Here is a 17,889-nt window from a genome sequence, read left to right as displayed (position 1 = left end):
AATGTTGTCATTTGTCAACCGTAGTTTTTACAGTTTGAACATATTTGCTCGCCGAGGTCCGTCAAAATTGGTTCAGAATTGGTAGGTGTAGGGTATTATACAGTCGGCACCGCCCGACTTTTGTCTTTCCTTACTGGTTTCCTCATGCAGCCAAGCAAATTGCTAATTTAATTGTTTTGTCTTTTACATATTTTTTGCAGGGAAGGAAATCATCCAGATGATTACTCACGTGGTCTAACCTATCGCAAACTGTTGGAGGAAGTATGCCGATTTGCCAATGTCCTTAAGGATCATGGCGTACAGAAAGGTGATCGTGTGTCCATTTATATGCCCATGATTTTGGAATTACCCATTGCCATGTTGGCCTGTGCTCGTATTGGTGCTGTGCACTCGATTGTTTTTGCCGGCTTCTCTTCAGATTCGTTGGCAGAACGCATGGTGGATTGTCAGGCCAAAATTTTAATAACTGCTGATGGAGCTTGGCGCGGTGAAAAACCTTTGTACCTGAAAGCTTTATGTGATGTAGCCTTGGAAAAGGCCGAAGAAATGGGTCATGCTGTGGAAAAGTGTATAGTGGTGTCACATTTGAAGCGGGTTACTCCCTGCCAGGAGAATCATGTGGAACAGGATATACCGTGGACTGAAGATCGGGATTATTGGTGGCACGAGGAAATGGAAGATAAAGAACCAGCCTGTTATCCCGAATGGATGGATGCCGAAGATCCTTTGTTTATGTTGTATACCAGTGGTTCGACTGGTAAACCCAAGGGAGTCTTACACACCACAGCGGGTTATTTGTTGTATGCTGCCACCACATTTAAGATTGTCTTCGATTACAAGCCCGGAGATATTTACTGGTGTACTGCCGACATTGGCTGGATTACCGGTCACACTTATGTCGTCTATGGCCCTCTTGCCAATGGAGCTTCATCGGTTATTGTAAGTTTTCAATATTGAAATATGTGTTAAAACCTTTTTTATAAATGATACATTTTTTTTTTGTAAATAGTTTGAGGGCACTCCTTTCTATCCTGACAACGATCGCTATTGGGGTGTGATTGATAAGTATAAGGTAACCCAATTCTACACAGCTCCCACAGCCATTAGAGCTTTGATGAAATTCGGCGATAGCCTGGTTACGAGACACAAATTGGATCACTTAAAGTAAGTTTTATACACATCCTTCTTATATATAACAAGTAAAGGCGTGCTAAATTCGGCCGGGCCGAATCGTATGTACCCTCCAAAGGATTGCATTTGTCGAGTTCTTTGCGCGGTATTCCTTTTTAGGCAAACAAAGAATAATGGATAAGAATTGTTATGCTATTGGAGCTACAGTGGCACCACTTATATGTATGGGTAAAGTGGCAGCATCGTCGTTAGCATAAGCTTTCACAATCCCATGGCAGCCGGTTGTACGTACCGGATTGACCCGATGGAATCCTCCATCGGCAAGGGCTGCCGTCTCGGTGTAAAACACACTGCTACAACAACAACAACAACAACATAAGCTTTCATCCTATTAATTTTAACTAATTATAATACTAGGAAACATGGAAAACAATTTTATCAACAATAGATATTTGACAGAAAATCTTTTTCGTACAAAAGTTTAAAACACGGTTTAAAAACTAAACTGTGATTTTTGAGTGGGGTATTTAGATTTGTGCCACTGTATATTAAGGTATAGTCCGAATTGAATGTTGATGACCATAGTAGAAGTCATTGGGCAATGTATCAGTCCATTCGGATAAGAAGTGCGCCTTGTAGGCGCTAAAGTAGCGTAATCGGGAGATCGGTTTAGATGGGAGCTGTATCAGGCTATAGATCGATTCAGATCATATTGGACACGTATGTTGATGGTCATAGGAGAAGCCGATGCCAAATCGGTTTGTATCAGGTTATGTGCCGATTTGATCCATACTTAATAGCACAGTTGTTGGAAGTCATAACAAAGCACTTCGTGCTAAATTTCACCCAAATCGGATAAGAATTGCGCCCAGTTTATGTGGCAGCTATATAAAAACATGGACCGATATGGCCCATTTACAATCCCAACCGACCTACACTGATAAGAAGTATTTGTGCGAAATTTCAAGCACAAACGGACAGACGGACATTGCTAGATCGACTTAAAATGTCATGACGATCAAGAATATATATACTTTCGTGGTGTTACGTGGGTTTTAAAATCAATTTATGTTTGTTTCTTGGTTCGTCTGTTCCGCATAGACGCAAAAACGGCTGAACCGATTTCCTTGAAATTTTCTCAGATGGCACATAATGATCCCGTGGTGAAAATAGGGTACTACATTTGTTAATAGCTGAAGGGGGTGCCTCCCCCCTATACTAATTTTCAGGCAATCCCATGGCAGCCGGTTGTACGTACCGGATTGACCCGATGGAATCCTCCATCGGCAAGGGCTGCCGTCTCGGTGTACAACACACTGCTACAACAACAACAACAACAACTAATTTTGAGAAACGCCAGATCCCGGAGATGGGTGGTGCGACTTAAGCGAAATTTTGTGTGCTCTCTTATAGTAGCCTAAAAACAAAAACTTGGTATCCAAATTTCGAATGGGGTACTTAGGGGGCCGCCCCACCCCCAAAACCTACCAAATATATATATAGACCAATCACGACAACATGGGACTCAAATGAAAGGTATTTAAGATAAGAAAAGGTATCTGATATCGAATTGTCGGACCAAGTATTTGGGGGACCACCACTACCTCCCTCAAATTGGGAACGACACAGGAGGACCTACGAATCCTTAAAAATGTGGTATCCCAAGTGGTGGCTTTGAAATATGATTTTGAATGAAGATAACCGAAACAACAACAAAATAATAATCTGTACGAGACCCTGAATATCTTGATAGCCACCTTCAAAATGCTTGACATTATGGGGCCAAACAAAATTGTGCTCTAGCACGATGCTGATATTATTCCAGTGTCCGCCCCCCTAAACTCTCTTCAAACCAGCCATGTTTGCCTACTATGACAATAAGGGCACAAATGATAGGTATTTGATAGTAGAAAACGAATTTGATTTCCAATTTTGAGGCCAAGTGTTTGGGCGTCGTCTCACCCCATAAACTCCCCCTAAACCAATGGCAATTGGGACTCAAAAAAAAAAGAAGAAATTTGAGTGTAGAGCACGATGCTGATACTTTTTCAGGGCTAAGTGTGTCCCCTCAAACTGGACACATTTATATTGTTTTATGGCCAAGTGTTTTAGGGACGTCTCACCTCATAAACTTCCCCTAAACCATACCTAAATACCGACTACAGCAAAATGTAGCTTAAATATGGTGTTTGAATCTAATATAAACTTTCGAGGCAAAGGCCTTGGCAACTCTTATCCACCACCAAAACCAAGAGAATGAAGTTGATCTAAGATCAAAACTTTAAAAGGCGCACCAGAACATCTCACTTGCCTTGAATGGGAATTAAAAAAAAATTTGTTGTTGTTGTGGCAGTGTGTTGTACACTGAGGGAGCAGCCCTTGCCGATACGTACAACCGGCTGCCATGGGATTGTCATTACATGTTGTAAAACGATATTGTTTGATTTTTTTACCCTACACCACCACTGTGGTACAGGGTATTAAAAGTTTGTGCAATTGTTAGCAACGCTAAGAAGGAGAAGAGCTAGACCCATTGATAAGTAGACCGATCGACTGAGAATCACTTTCTGATTTGATTTAGGCATTTCTGTCTGTCCGTCTGTGAGTCCATGGTCGTATTTGTCGTCCAATCATCACGCAGTTTTGCACATATCACTTTTTTGGCGCAAGGATGAACGCTATTTTGGTAAATATCGGTTCAGATTTAGATATAGCTCCTATATATATGTATCGCCCAATTTGCACTTAAATGGCCGTAGTAGCTACAATTTTAAACCGATTTGATCTTAACATATCTGCAAAATTTCATCAAAATCGGTTCAGATTTAGATATAGCTCCCATATATATGTATCGCCGATTTGCACTTAAATGGCCGTAGTAGCTACAATTTTCAACCGATCTGCACAAAATTTGGACGGATTGTTTTGTTGCTGATTTTAACATATCTGCAAATTAGATATAGCTCCCATATATATGCATCGCCGATTTGCACTTAAATGGCCGTAGTAGCTACAATTTTACTGATCTTTGTTACATATCTGCGAGATTTCATCAAAATCGATGTAGCACCCATACATTTTTATCGCCGGGTTTGCTCTTATATGGCCGTAGTAACAACAATTTTCAAACGTTTTAGGTTAAGATATAGCTCTCATATACATATATATTTGTATTGTATATTGCCCGAATTTATAATTGTAGGGTAGGTGTAGGGTATTACATAGTCGACTCCGCCCGACTTTTGCCTTTCCTTACTGGTTCTGACTTGCCGCTGGCTATAATTTTCCATTATAAATTGGAAACCTAGACTGACATGAATTTATTTGCCATTACAGAGTTTTGGGCAGTGTGGGTGAACCTATTAATCCAGAGGCCTGGTTATGGTATTACCGCGTTATCGGCAAGGAAAGATGTTCCATTGTCGATACCTTCTGGCAAACAGAGACTGGTGGTCATGTTATTACACCTTTGCCTGGCTGTACACCCATGAAACCAGGATCAGCGGTAAGTATTTCTTGGTTTAAACCACAAATTTCAAAATAAAATTCCCGAATTTCTTTTCTCACCATTAGTCGTTCCCCTTCTTTGGTGTTAAACCTATTCTCTTGGATGAAGCGGGTATTGAAATCAAAGGTGAGGGCGAAGGTTATCTAGTGTTTCCTCAACCTTGGCCCGGCATGATGCGTACCTTATTCAATAATCATGCCCGTTATGAGGAAACATATTTCTCGAAATTCCTTGGCTACTATTGTACCGGTGATGGAGCTCGTCGTGATGCCGATGGTTATCTATGGATTACAGGACGTGTGGATGATATGTTGAACGTTTCCGGCCATCTAATGTCCACCGCTGAGGTGGAATCAGTCTTAACAGAACATCCCCGAGTTGCCGAATCTGCAGTGGTGGCCCGTCCTCATCCCGTGAAGGGTCAATGTTTGTATTGTTTCATAACCCCCAATGAGAATGAAACATTTGATCCCAAAATGGTTTCGGAGCTCAAGAAATTGGTGAGAGAACGCATTGGTCCTTTTGCCATGCCTGATGTAGTGCAACATGCTCCAGGTTTGCCCAAGACAAGATCTGGTAAGATTATGCGTCGAGTATTACGTAAAGTGGCTGTTAACGACCGCAATGTTGGTGACACTTCAACGCTGGCCGATGAGACCATAGTAGAGCAGTTATTTGCCAATAGGCCCGTAGAAAGCAAGTAAATGCATATTCATTAGTGATAAAAGTAGGAAAGATATACTAAAATGCTATGAAACAGAACAATTCCCCAAATCTCAACACTTCCCCAAGCTGAAACACACACAAAATGAAGAACAATTAACAGAGGCTTATGGAATATCCCTACTCCTCCTACAATATATATAAAAATCTCGGTAAACAAAAAATGAATTAAGCGGCTTAAGAAAGGCTTAATGTTAATATGAAAATGCTAAAAAAACCCAAATCCTATGAACATTTTTCTTGAACCCAAAAACAAGTGGGACCACTTTCTCAAGCTCTGGTTGCAGCTTAACGAATCGATAAATAACGATTATATGCTAAATGCAATTTTTCCTTTATTGAAACAATTTCTTGATGTGTATTAGATTATAATCATTTTTTTATGACACGATGAATCATAAGTAGAAAAAGAGAAACTGGTCCCTTGCCTAATACTCTTCAAAAGGAGTATGAGATTTGTTTAAAATTCAAATCCTAACAACAAAAACCTGTAAATTTCTTATTATTATACACATATTTAATTTTTAGTTCTTCTATTAAGTTTAAATCATAGTTTAATTAAACTTAGGTTAATTATTACAACACGTTTGTAGTCGGCAAAAAGAAGGGGGCTTAGATTGCAGTGGGTAAAACAATATCTCGTTTCGATTTATCGAAAATTGTTGCTTGCTCTAGATGTTATTAACTACAACAAAATAAACCCCTAAAATGTTGTTGATACAAGAATTGTTGTTGAATAGGAATTTTCTTGTTTTTGTTTATTAAGTTTAATTTAAATTACACATTTAAATATAAATATATGAACGATAATGAGGCGATTAAAATAATTTATCGATCAAATGTTTAGACTTTGCAATAAGAGAAGAGTATTGAAAAAGTTCGTCAGTGTACAACACATTGAAAAAGTTCCTTAAAATCATTAGGTTACATTCCGACTGTGTTATCGATATCCGATGACATTTTTTATGCATCTACAATGTTATCGAATATTGATAACGTAGATTCTTTCGATAGTTGATAATGTAAATGTAAACCAATATCGATGTCTTAGATGTTATCGAATAGCAATAACGTAAATGTTAACGAATGTAGACAATGTAATTGTTTTTTGAATGTCGATAACTTACATTTTATCATATATCCATAAAGTAAATGTTCTGGAATAACAACTTACAACTTCAATGTCATCGAATGTCGAGAACGTACATGTTATCGATTATCAATAGTGTCAATACATTATTGTCTGCCATAATTAATTTAAGCAAACATTTTGTTATCGACTTATGATAACATATAAGACATAAAATATCGAAAATGTAAAGTTTTCGAATGTGGATATCATAAATTTTATCGTAGTTCGATTATAAAAAGTTTTCGTAAAATAAACAAAATACCTCAGTTAATATTCGAAAATCCTTACATATGTTATCGATATTTCAAAGAATAAACTTGAATGTTATCATAGGTCGATAATAAAAGGTTATCCTAAAAAATATACAAAATATTGCAGTCGATTTTCAAACACATGTATGTCTTCGATATTTGGAAATATTTACGTCATCCATATTCGATACCATATGCGTTGTCAATATTCAATCTTTTTCTATATCGATATTCAATTATAATTTTATTATTGACGATAGCATTTTTATATTAGTATAATATTATTTAATGGGTCTACGATAACATTTTGTAAGAGATCTAAGATAGGATTTTAAAATCGAAATAAGATCCGATTTTCCTATCGACGCATGATAACATTGATAGTTTGTATATATTTTACATAAACTATTTATACCCACCACCGAAGGATGGGGGTATATTCATTTTTTCATTCCGTTTGCCATACATTGGAATATCCATTTCCGAACCTATAGAGAATATATATTCTTGATCGTCGTAAAAATCTAAGACGATCTAGCCAGGTCCGTCCGTCTGTCTGTTAAATTAACGCTACAGTCTTTAAAAATTGATATATTGAGCTGAAACTTTGCACAGATTTTTTTTTGTCCATCGGCAGGCTAAGTTTGATGATGGGCTATATCAGACTATATCTTGATATAGCCCCCAGATTTGAATATTGCTGCCATATACACAGATCTCCCGATTTAAAGTCCCGACTCCATAAGACATTTATGATCCGATTTCGCTGAAATTTTATTCAGTTACTTATGTTAGGTTTATCGACATTCGTTTCCTATATTGTTCAGATCGGTCTATATTTGGATATGCAAATTGCAAATTTTGCCCGTGAACATTCCACTAAGGAACGGGGGCAAACTTCTCACATATCAATGAGTGCAGTCCGATTCAAGTTAAAGCTCAACGTTAAGGGGCCTCCTTTTTATAGCCGAGACCGAACGGCGTGCCACAGTGCGACACCACTTTGGAGAGAAGTTTTACATGGCATAGTACCTCACAAATGTTGCCAGCATTAGGAGGGTTAAAGCATCATAGACGGACATGCTAAACTCTGCTTTACCTCCACGCTATTTGGATACGGTAATTGGTTATTTCGTTCTACAAAATTGTTATAGTCATTAGAGCACTCAATGACCATGCCGAAATTAGTCCAAATGGGTGCATACATTTTGCATTTTTCACCGTATTTTCACGAAAGGTGGTTAACATATATACTCGAGGTGGTGGGTATCCAAAGTTCGGCCCAGTCGAACTTAATGCCTTTTTATACCCTCCACTATAGGATGGGGGATAACTCCTCGAAATACTCGTCTAAGACCCCATAGGGCCTTAGATGGACCATATTGTTCCATGATTTGATATAGTTGCCATATAAACCGATCTTGGATCTTGACTTCTTGAGCCAATAAAGGGGGCAATATTTATCCCATTTGGCTGAAATTTTGAATGAGATGTTTTGTTATGATTTCCAACAACTAAGCTAAGTATGGTTAAAAACGGTCCATAACCTGATATAGCTGTCATAGAAACCGACATGGGTCATGATTTTTTGAGCCTCTAGAGGGCGCAATTCCTATCCGATTTAGCTGAAATTTTGTATGACGTGTTTCGTTATGACTTTCAACAACTGTGGTAAGCATGGTTCAAATCGGTCCATAACCGGATGTAGCTGCCATATAAAGTGATCTTAAATCTCAACTTCTTGAGCCCCTAGAGGGCGCAATTATTATTCGATTTTACAACGGCTTTTCCCATGATCTTCAACATACGTGTCAAATATGGTCTGAATCGGTCTTTAGCCTGATACAGATCCTCTATAAGCCGATCTCCCTATTTTACTTAATGAGCACCTAAAGGGTTTGGCTAAAATTTTACACAATGACTTTTACTATGGTCTCCAGCACATTCAATTCAATTATGGTTCGAATGGGACAATAACTTGATATAGCTCCAATAGCATAGCAATTCTTTTCTTGTATCCTTTGTTTGTCTAAAAAGAGACACCGGGAAAAGAACTCGACAAATGCTGTCCATGGTGCAGTGTGCAGTATCAGAACAGTTTTGTTAACTACAATAATGTATCGACATTGGATAAATTTGTATCATCTATAAACATTTGTTTTCAAATATCGAAAACATGCATTTAACGACTTTTAATAAGGTAAATGTTAAAAGGCCGATAAAAAAAGACTCGCATAGACGGTTTACAACAGTTTTTCCCCATAATGCTATGTATATACAAAATATACCGGATGAATTTCGAAAACAAATACGTTTTCGATGCATGTTTACGAACATCTTTGGTATCGATATTTGTTGAAACCGATAACATTATCATCGATGACATTTCGCTATTATGGATATTATTATCGGTTGATATTGGAAAGCTAGTAGCGAAAGCAAATACGTTATTGATATTCGAAAACAAGTTTGCTATCGATATGCAGTGAAATGGTGTAATCGAACAATTTTAAAATCGATAACGTTTTGTTACCGATAGCATTTTGCTATCGATTGGTCTTTAAAAAATACAAGTTTTTTAATGCTATTTTAGTCGCCCTGTTTATTGCCTCAATAATTAATTTGCTTTATTTTTTACACCCAACTTAGAGAAGAAACGAAAAAACTTTTGCACATTCTTAAACAAAAATGAAACATAATTTCCCTAAAACTTGTGATCGTGTGAAGCAAACACACAACAAAATATAGTTTAAACTAAAAACGAAAAAAAACATTCAATTTAATTATTGTATAGTTTCTATTAAATGTATCTTGTAGATGCATGTAGTTGTATTTCAAAGATACATACATACATACCCTGGTATTCACAAAATTTAATTCAGCTTTAAAGGCCTGAACAGAATGAACGCGTTGATGAGCGTCGCGTTGAACAATGCAACTCTGCAAACAAATGGTCAAAAAGCTACTCGCAAAAGTTAAAAAATTTTTAACTTTGTCAAGCAAAAACATAACTTGACGTGGGGCAATACAGAATGCCGCCCGCTTTCAAGTGTCGAAAGTTGAGCATTATTTAACTTTTCGCGTTGACTTTGTGGAATTTGTGTGCAGAGTTGCATTTGTACAAGGCTACGCTTAAAGCTGAAGCTCAACGCGCTCACTTTGTTTTGGCCTTAAAGTAGGTTTATTTGACAGTTCTATAAAGGAAATCTGTCAAATAAAATTACTTTATGTTTGTGAATATGGGCAATTCTAATTTTCATAGCTATTTTTAAGTTTTATATATTTTTGTTTGTGTTTTCTGGTATTGTTGAATTTATATTTAGTCCCAAGTTTAACTATGTCTCGAATCTAATTTTATTATTTAATTCCCTTTTTTAGTTTTTATATATATATATATATATATTTACATGTATACAAAAATACACATATACTTAGAAAAAAAGCATACATACATACACACTTGCATATTATGTACAATTGTTGTGTTTAAGTACACAAAAACATAGTAAAAAACAAAATAAAATAATAATATATATATAATAAATTAAATCATAAATCTATATTCTCTTACAAAAAACATAATACTTGTTGTTGTTGTTGTTTTTTTTTTGGAACATTGCTATGGGGAGGGTACGTTCACGTGCTGCAAATCAAGTTGAATATTTAAAATACTTTGTTCAATGTCCCACAGTTAAATAAATTTAAATGTTTTGGATAGTCATCGTTACCATGCCGTAACAAGTGATTTGTTAAGTATCGATAATTTTCTGTTCTCGGAAATACACAGACAAATTTTAAATGTAAATCAATAAATTGCTTTTTTTTCTATTATCGAAAGTATATATTTTTTTTGTAAGCATTTAAAATATCGTGGGTTTTAATGACTGAATAGTATATGTAGATGATATGTAAAAATATTCAACTAACTTGCATGGTGTGAACTAGCCCTTACCATCTTTGTAGTTTGGAGTTGTAGTTTTTTGGCTATTTTATTGTTTCGTTTTCTTGCACCGCTATTATATAGAAAAATCACTCTTTGGATTTGTCCCATCTATTCAATGGCAGTAAAGACCGACTTGCATCTATAACTTTTTTAATTATAAAGAAAAAAATACTAGTTATGGGCTGCTGGTTTAATTTTGTCAGTGCTAATATTAGATCTGTTCGCGCACTTTTCCAATAAAAATTTGCAGGAGCCATTTTACTCTCTTTAAAAAAATTGCAGAAAAACAGCTGATTTTTGTTTTGGTTGCTCGGAAAACATTTTTTTTTTAATAAAAAATGCTGGCGATACTTGTGACGTGTGACGTCAATTTATTGACCCGAGAGTGTAAAGGCTAGAAGGGGAGCCATTCGTCGTATCCGGGATCTCCGTGCCGCTGGACAGCCTTCACAAATTACCGTGCAATCCCATGGCAGCCGGCTCTACGTACCCTATTAGCCCGATGGAGTTTTTCATTGGCCCGATGGAGTCTTTCAGTGTAAAACATACTGCTACAGCAACAACCGTGCACGGAGCTACTAATGTCATCCGTGGCGCCAAGTCGCGCAAGGCGCTGGTCCCGCACAGAATTTCTACACTGATGCTGAAGAATCTGAACCTGCCTGGAGTCGATTATCTTACAACCGTCCTCAGCCTATCTAAACACTATTATAGTACCCGAAACCTGAAAATGATACGAGCAAGGGGGAGTCGTACAGACCAATCTCCTTCAGTAGTAGTCCTACGCAGCCTTCGAAATGCACGCAGATGCTTGGCGAATGGAAATTGTCCAACGGGATGATCGGAAGGAGTAGTCCCTCATGCGTCTTGTTGGCTTCTGTTGAAAGAAGACAGATCGGTCTGTACGACTTCCCCTTGCTCGTGTCCTTTCATTTCATTTTTATTAACCATTCTTTGTATTAAGAAGCCTAGAAAAATATTACATTGATGACACAATCTGAGTAATTCTAAAGTTCTAGTTAAATCTAAATATAAAATAAAAAAATATATAGTTTAAAGCTCCCAAGCCACAAAATTTCAAGAAAAAGACAGCAAGTTAAAGACGCCGGGTTTCAGTAGCGGGATCACACTGACCATCTTCCAAACATCGGGTACTACAATAGTGTTCAGACAGGCTGAGGACAGTTTTAAGATACTCGACTCCAGGCAGATCCAGATTCTTCAACATCAGCGTAGAGATTCCGTCTGGGAGCAGCCCCTTGCGCGACTTGGCGGCACGGATGACATTCGTTACTTCGTGCACGGTTAATTGTGATGGCTGTCCAGCGGCACGGAGATCACGGATACTACAAATGGCTCCCTTTCTAGCCTTGTCACTCTTGGTTTAATAAATTGACGTTTATCTAAGGAAAATATCTCACAAGTATCGCTATCATTTTTTTAATTTTAAAATAATTGTTTTCTTAGCAAGCAAACAAAAACCAAACAAAAAACAGCAGTTGGTCTACAAATTTTCACTGGAAGTCGTTCGCGTACTTTTGCCTGCAAATTTTTTAAAGAGAGTTAAATGGCTATTACTCTTCTGCAAATTTTTTTATGGAAAAGTACGCGAACACACCTTTTGTTAAATGGCCAGTGATTTATAAAGGCAATTTTGTGGTACATATTACGACCAAACGGCTGAATGGATTTTAATGAAATTAGCATCAATCGAAAAATTATTTTTCCAGAGATGCGGCGATTGCATATAAAAATTAATTTTATCTAAAATAAACACCACGAAAATAAGGAAATAATTTTAAATCGGAGAAGAAAAAGCATATATACAAAAATTTGTTGTTGGGCTTTTCCTAAAGCATTCGTTATGGGTGTGAATGCAAAGCCATAGGTGGGAGTATTAGTGTTGAGAGTAAGAGAAACAAATGGTAAATGTGCGAGAGACAGAGTATCACTATTTATATATAAGTGTGGGTGTTGTGGGGGTGTGATGTGCGTGGGAGTTCTAGTGTTGAGAGTAAGAGAAACAAATGGTGCGAGAGAAAGAGTATCACTATTTATAGTAGGTATGGGTGTTGTGGGGCATGTTGGTCAGCCTATTTCTAAAGACTTGGCTTTGTGCGGTATTAGCAATTTTGTGTTTGTTTGTATACATTTGTAACTACAGAAGAGGTCTTATGGGTATGTATTTAAACATAGGGCTGGCTGTGTGTTGAATGGTAGCAAAGTTGTAGGCATAGTTAAAATATGACGTTAAGTGTCTAAATTTAAACGACTTATTTTGGCATAAAATAGGTAAAATTATTGTTTATTATCATTGGCAACGGGATTCTAAAATGTTGTTATTTAACAATAATGGACAAAAGTACAGTTTTGTGTTTGTAGTTTATTGAAATGATCGCGCCGCCGTTTACGTATTTTTCTATAACGCCGTCAATAGTTTGTTCACCTGGCATGAGTTTCGTTCATGTAAACAATAGAAAAAAATAGAAGCAAATTTGCATTAATTTTTCGTGAAGTAATGGTTAGTAAAGAAGGTTCCATGCACAAAACCTCCTAAAATAGGGAAATAGTTACTACCGATGTATTTAAAATAACATTACTCGCCGTGTTTTCCTCTTTTCCAAAGCAACACCTTAAATATTTCCATATTGCAACGTTCGCATTACAATATAACTGCTAGCAGTAATGGAAAATATTTTTCAAAAATATTCATTAAGTAAATAATTGTTATTTTCTGGCTGTCCGCTGTTTCCGCGCACATATTGTTTACTTGATTTTATACCCTCAACCAAAGGATGGGGGTATACTAATTTCGTCATTCTGTTTGTAACACCTCGCAAAAAGCGTCTGAGACCCCATAAAGTATATATATTCTTGATCGTCATGTCATTTTGAGTCGATCTAGCGATGTCCGTCCGTCCGTCTGTCTGTCGAAAGCACGCTAACTTTCGAAGGAGTAAAGCTAGCCGCTTGAAATTTTGCACAAATACTTCTTATAGGTGTAGGTCGGTAGGTCGGGATTGTAAATGAGCCATATCGGTCCATGTTTTGATATAGCTGCCATATAAACCGATCTTGGGTCTTGACTTCTTGAGCTTCTAGAGGGCGCAATTTTTATCTGATTTGGCTGAAATTTTGTATGAGGTGTTTTGTTATGATTTCCAACAACTGTGCTAAGTATCGGATCGGTGCATAACCTGATATAGCTGTCATATAAACCGACCTGGGATCTTAACTTCTTGAGCCACTAGAGGACGCAATTTTAATCCGATTTGGTTGAAATTTTGCATGAGGTGTTTTGTTATGACTTTCAAGAACTGTGAAAAGTATGGATGAAATCGGTGCATAACCTGATATAGCTGTCATATAAACCGATCTTGGATCTTGACTTCTTGAGCCACTAGAGGAAGCAATTCTCATCCCATTTGGCTGAAATTTTGCGTGACGTGTTTTGTTATGAGTTCCAAGAACTGTGCTAAGTACGGTTTAAATAGGTACATAGTCTGATATAGCTGCAATATAAACCGATTTCGTATCTTGACTTCTTAAGCCTCTAGAGAGCGCAATTCTTATACGATTTGGCTGAAATTTTGCACATATCATTTTGTTATGACTTCCAACAACTGTGCTAAGTACGGTTTAAATAGGTACATAGCCTGACGTAGCTGCAATATAAACCGTTTTTGTATCTTGGTTTCTTTAGCCTCTAGAGGGCGCAATTCTTATCCGATTTGGCTGAAATGTTGTACAACGGCTTTTCCCATGACCTTCCACATACATGGCCAATATGTTCTGAATCGATCATTAGCCTTATATAGCTCCCATATAAACCGATCTCCTAATTTTGGTTTTTGAGCCCCTACAAGGCGCAACTCTTATCGGAATGGACTGAAATATTAAACAATGGTCTTCAACATTAAGTTCGCTAATGGTCCGAATCGGACTATAACTTGATAACGCTCTAATAGCATGACAATTCTCATCTATTATTCTTTGCTTGCCTAAAAAGAGATACCGGGCAAAGAAGTCAACATATGCGATCCATGGTGAAGGGTATATAAAATTCGGCCCGGCTGAACTTAGCACGCTCTCTCTTGTTTCTTCTAACATCCCCCACATAACTAAGCAGCAGCCATTTTCAGCAAACAACAGACTTTTCAGCAGTCAGCCTGCTGCTCTGAATTTTTGTTTTTCCAAATATGTATACACTTTTCTATGTTGCAGTTGCATTGCAAATAAATTGAAGAGTACATTTCACTTTTTGGGTTTTAAACCCAGCAAGTTGAACGTCAGGTCGGTAAAAAGTTTTGTTTCGCAAGGCTTTGTAAAAAAGTGCACTTTCGCTCGCATTCATAATATTCTCAGGTGGGTATTCTTTTACAAGACCAGGCAAAACATTGTCAGTGTAACTTTCGGCAGACATTTTTTTTTTGCTTTGTGTGGATTCTTCGTGAATTTTGCCAACCTTTATATTTTGTTGTTTTGTTTAAAAAAAAAGGAAATCTAAAGACTCATAACAATATGTTCAAAAAATCTCTAACAGATGTGAGAAATGTGAAATTCTCAGTTGTGTATATGTGATTGCGCAAGGATCCGACATGGCGACATGGAACGGAGAATTTTTAAGTTATTTCATTAAAATTTTGGGTATTTAAGTCTAAGTCTTTCCCTTATCGATGGCAGTAATAACATTTAAATAATCGCCATCTATTCTGTTTGCAAATAGATCAACTGAATGAAGACGCCATCACGAACAGAGAGAGGGCAGAGTGGTAAAAATTGATCATGCAGCATTTATCTTTGTTATGGCAACCTATCGGTGCGTAAAATAAAGAAAAATAATGTATAGGAATTTCGTTGCGTTTGTTTGTTGTATTATTTATTAAATTGCCCACCTTAGGACAGACCTTAACAATAGGGGTTTTAGTTAGTTTAAGTCGCTATCTTTGTCATAGATAAAAATTTATCTAGTAGAGTGCGAATATCCAAGTTTGTGTTAGACTGTTAGAGGGGAAGGCTCAGCGAACGCACACAGAATCAGACCTATTGGAGAGTAGGTTCCGTTACAGAGGTGAAATTTTTCAACGTCTTGAAAGCGAAACCTCAGTGGAGCGGGTTTGATTGAAAATTTAGCTCAATGATAAGAAGCCTCTTTTTTTTGGTCGAGCCCAAGTGGCGTGCCGAAAAGCACAACATTTTTTTCGTTTTGCCATTCTATTCGTTCGCCAAGTCATTGACAACACCTGATTTTATAAAGGAAAAATAGCTTGGCGAATGAATCGAGTGACAACAAGTTAAAACGTGAAAAGTTCGGCCGGGCCGAATCTTATATACCCTCTACCATGGATCTCATTTGTAATTTTTTGCCCGATATCTCTTTATTGGCAAACAAAGGATAATGCATAAAAATTGCAGAGATGTTGAACCAGGTTATCAACCAATTCGAACCGTGCTTGGTTTGGCTGTTGGAGACCATAGTAGATTGTGCAAAATGTCAGCCCAAATTGGTTAAGAATTGAGCCCTATAATGGCTTGAGAATTAAAATCGGGAGATTATTTCATATGGGAGCTATATCAGGTTATGGACTCATTCAGATCATATTTGGCAAGTATGTGGTATATTTGGTCATAGGAGAAGTCGTTTAAATAATGTTTAGCCAAATCGCATACGAATTGCGCCCTCTAGAGGCTCAAAGAGTCAAATTAGGAGAACGGTTTTCATGGGAGCTATATTAAGTTTTAAACCGGTTTGAACCATACTTAGCAAAGATGTTGGAAGTCATAACAAAATAACTTACATATATAAAATTTGAGACAAATCGAATACGAATTGCGGCGTTTAGGGGCTTAAGAGGTCAAGGGCCCTAAATCGGTTTATATGGCAGCTATATCAAAAAATAGACCAATATGACCCATTTAAAATTCCAACTGACCTACACTAATAGGAAGTATTTGTGCGAAATTTCATGCGCCTAACTTTATCCCTTCGAAAGTTAGCGTGTTTGAGACAGATGGACGGATCGACATGGCTAAATCGATTTTAAATGTCAAGACGATCAAAAATATACATATATTCTTCGTTGGGTCTCAGATGAACATTTCGATACTTTACCAACGGAATGACGAATTTACTTTATGATGGAGGGAATAAAAAGAAAAAACAAATTTAGTGGTCTAGGCCTTAAGTTTTTGCACTAAAGTCTTTAATGGATAATGATTATTGTCGCAACTAGGTTGCCCAAAAAGTAATTGGGGATTTTTCATATAGTCGGCGTTGACAAATTTTTTCACAGCTTGTGACTCTGTAATTGCATTCTTTCTTCTGTCAGTTATCAGCTGTTGCTTTTAGCTTGCTTTAGAAAAAAAGTGTAAAAAAAGTATATTTGATTAAAGTTCATTCTAAGTTTTATTAAAAATGCATTTACTTTCTTTTAAAAAATCCGCAATTACTTTTTGGGCAACCCAATATTATTGAAAGAATATCCAGTGCTGAAATTTTTTTCTGATATTTTTGGCATGGGTAAGCCGATGATGCTCACCCATGCGCAACGGTGACATTAGATGGGCCGACAAAAGTGGAAATTCGATTGAATTTAAAAATAGACAATATGATGACAATGTGATGGAAATCAACAGCGAGCATCATCAACAACAAATTCAGCGCCATCAATTGGGAAATAGAAATTATTTGAATAACCAAGCAAACCCGAACAAAGAAAAAGAGTGCATGAGGATCATATGCTTTTTACTACTGTCTTGACAAGTTGTCTGTTCTTGGAAAAATTAAATTGACTGTTTTCGGTATTATTTTTTTAACCCTCCTACCCTGGGACAAGTTTCCACAATATTCGAAAAGTTCTATAACAACATGGCCGCAAAATATATACAGCGGTTAAAAAAAGTATTCATCATTAGCAAAATTGATAATAAATTCACTTATTTTGGGTAATTGAAGAAAATTTAAAGTAAACAAATAATGCAGTTTTATGCAATAGTTTATTTTTCGTAATATGTTTTAAAATAAATTCAAAAAATAAATTTAATTAGCGCAAAAAATGCAATTTTATATAATAACACCAAAAACAGAACAAAAAAAGTATTCATCATTGATGTGCTATCATCAAAGTCAAATTCAAATATTATTTGGGAATCCCCCTTTTCTGTTTTATTTAGTAAAGGAGGCTTTGCCCTTGACAGCAAA

At 36.7% G+C, this 17,889-nt stretch overlaps 1 protein-coding gene across 1 annotated transcript; it reads left to right on the top strand.

The window, feature by feature from the left end:
* The first annotated feature begins 201 nt into the window (after positions 1 to 201).
* On the top strand, positions 202 to 6,172 carry LOC106094587 (acetyl-coenzyme A synthetase). Its single transcript, XM_013261810.2, has 4 exons — positions 202 to 939; positions 1,010 to 1,164; positions 4,468 to 4,636; positions 4,705 to 6,172. Exons 1-4 carry the CDS (start codon positions 328 to 330, stop codon positions 5,341 to 5,343), a joined length of 1,575 nt encoding a protein of 524 aa, XP_013117264.2. The 5' UTR covers positions 202 to 327; the 3' UTR covers positions 5,344 to 6,172.
* The last annotated feature ends 11,717 nt before the right edge of the window (positions 6,173 to 17,889 follow it).

The sequence above is a fragment of the Stomoxys calcitrans genome, chromosome 1 (genome assembly GCF_963082655.1).
Source record: "Stomoxys calcitrans chromosome 1, idStoCalc2.1, whole genome shotgun sequence".
Taxonomy (NCBI): domain Eukaryota; kingdom Metazoa; phylum Arthropoda; class Insecta; order Diptera; family Muscidae; genus Stomoxys; species Stomoxys calcitrans.
This window is presented reverse-complemented; position numbering and strand designations above follow the sequence as displayed.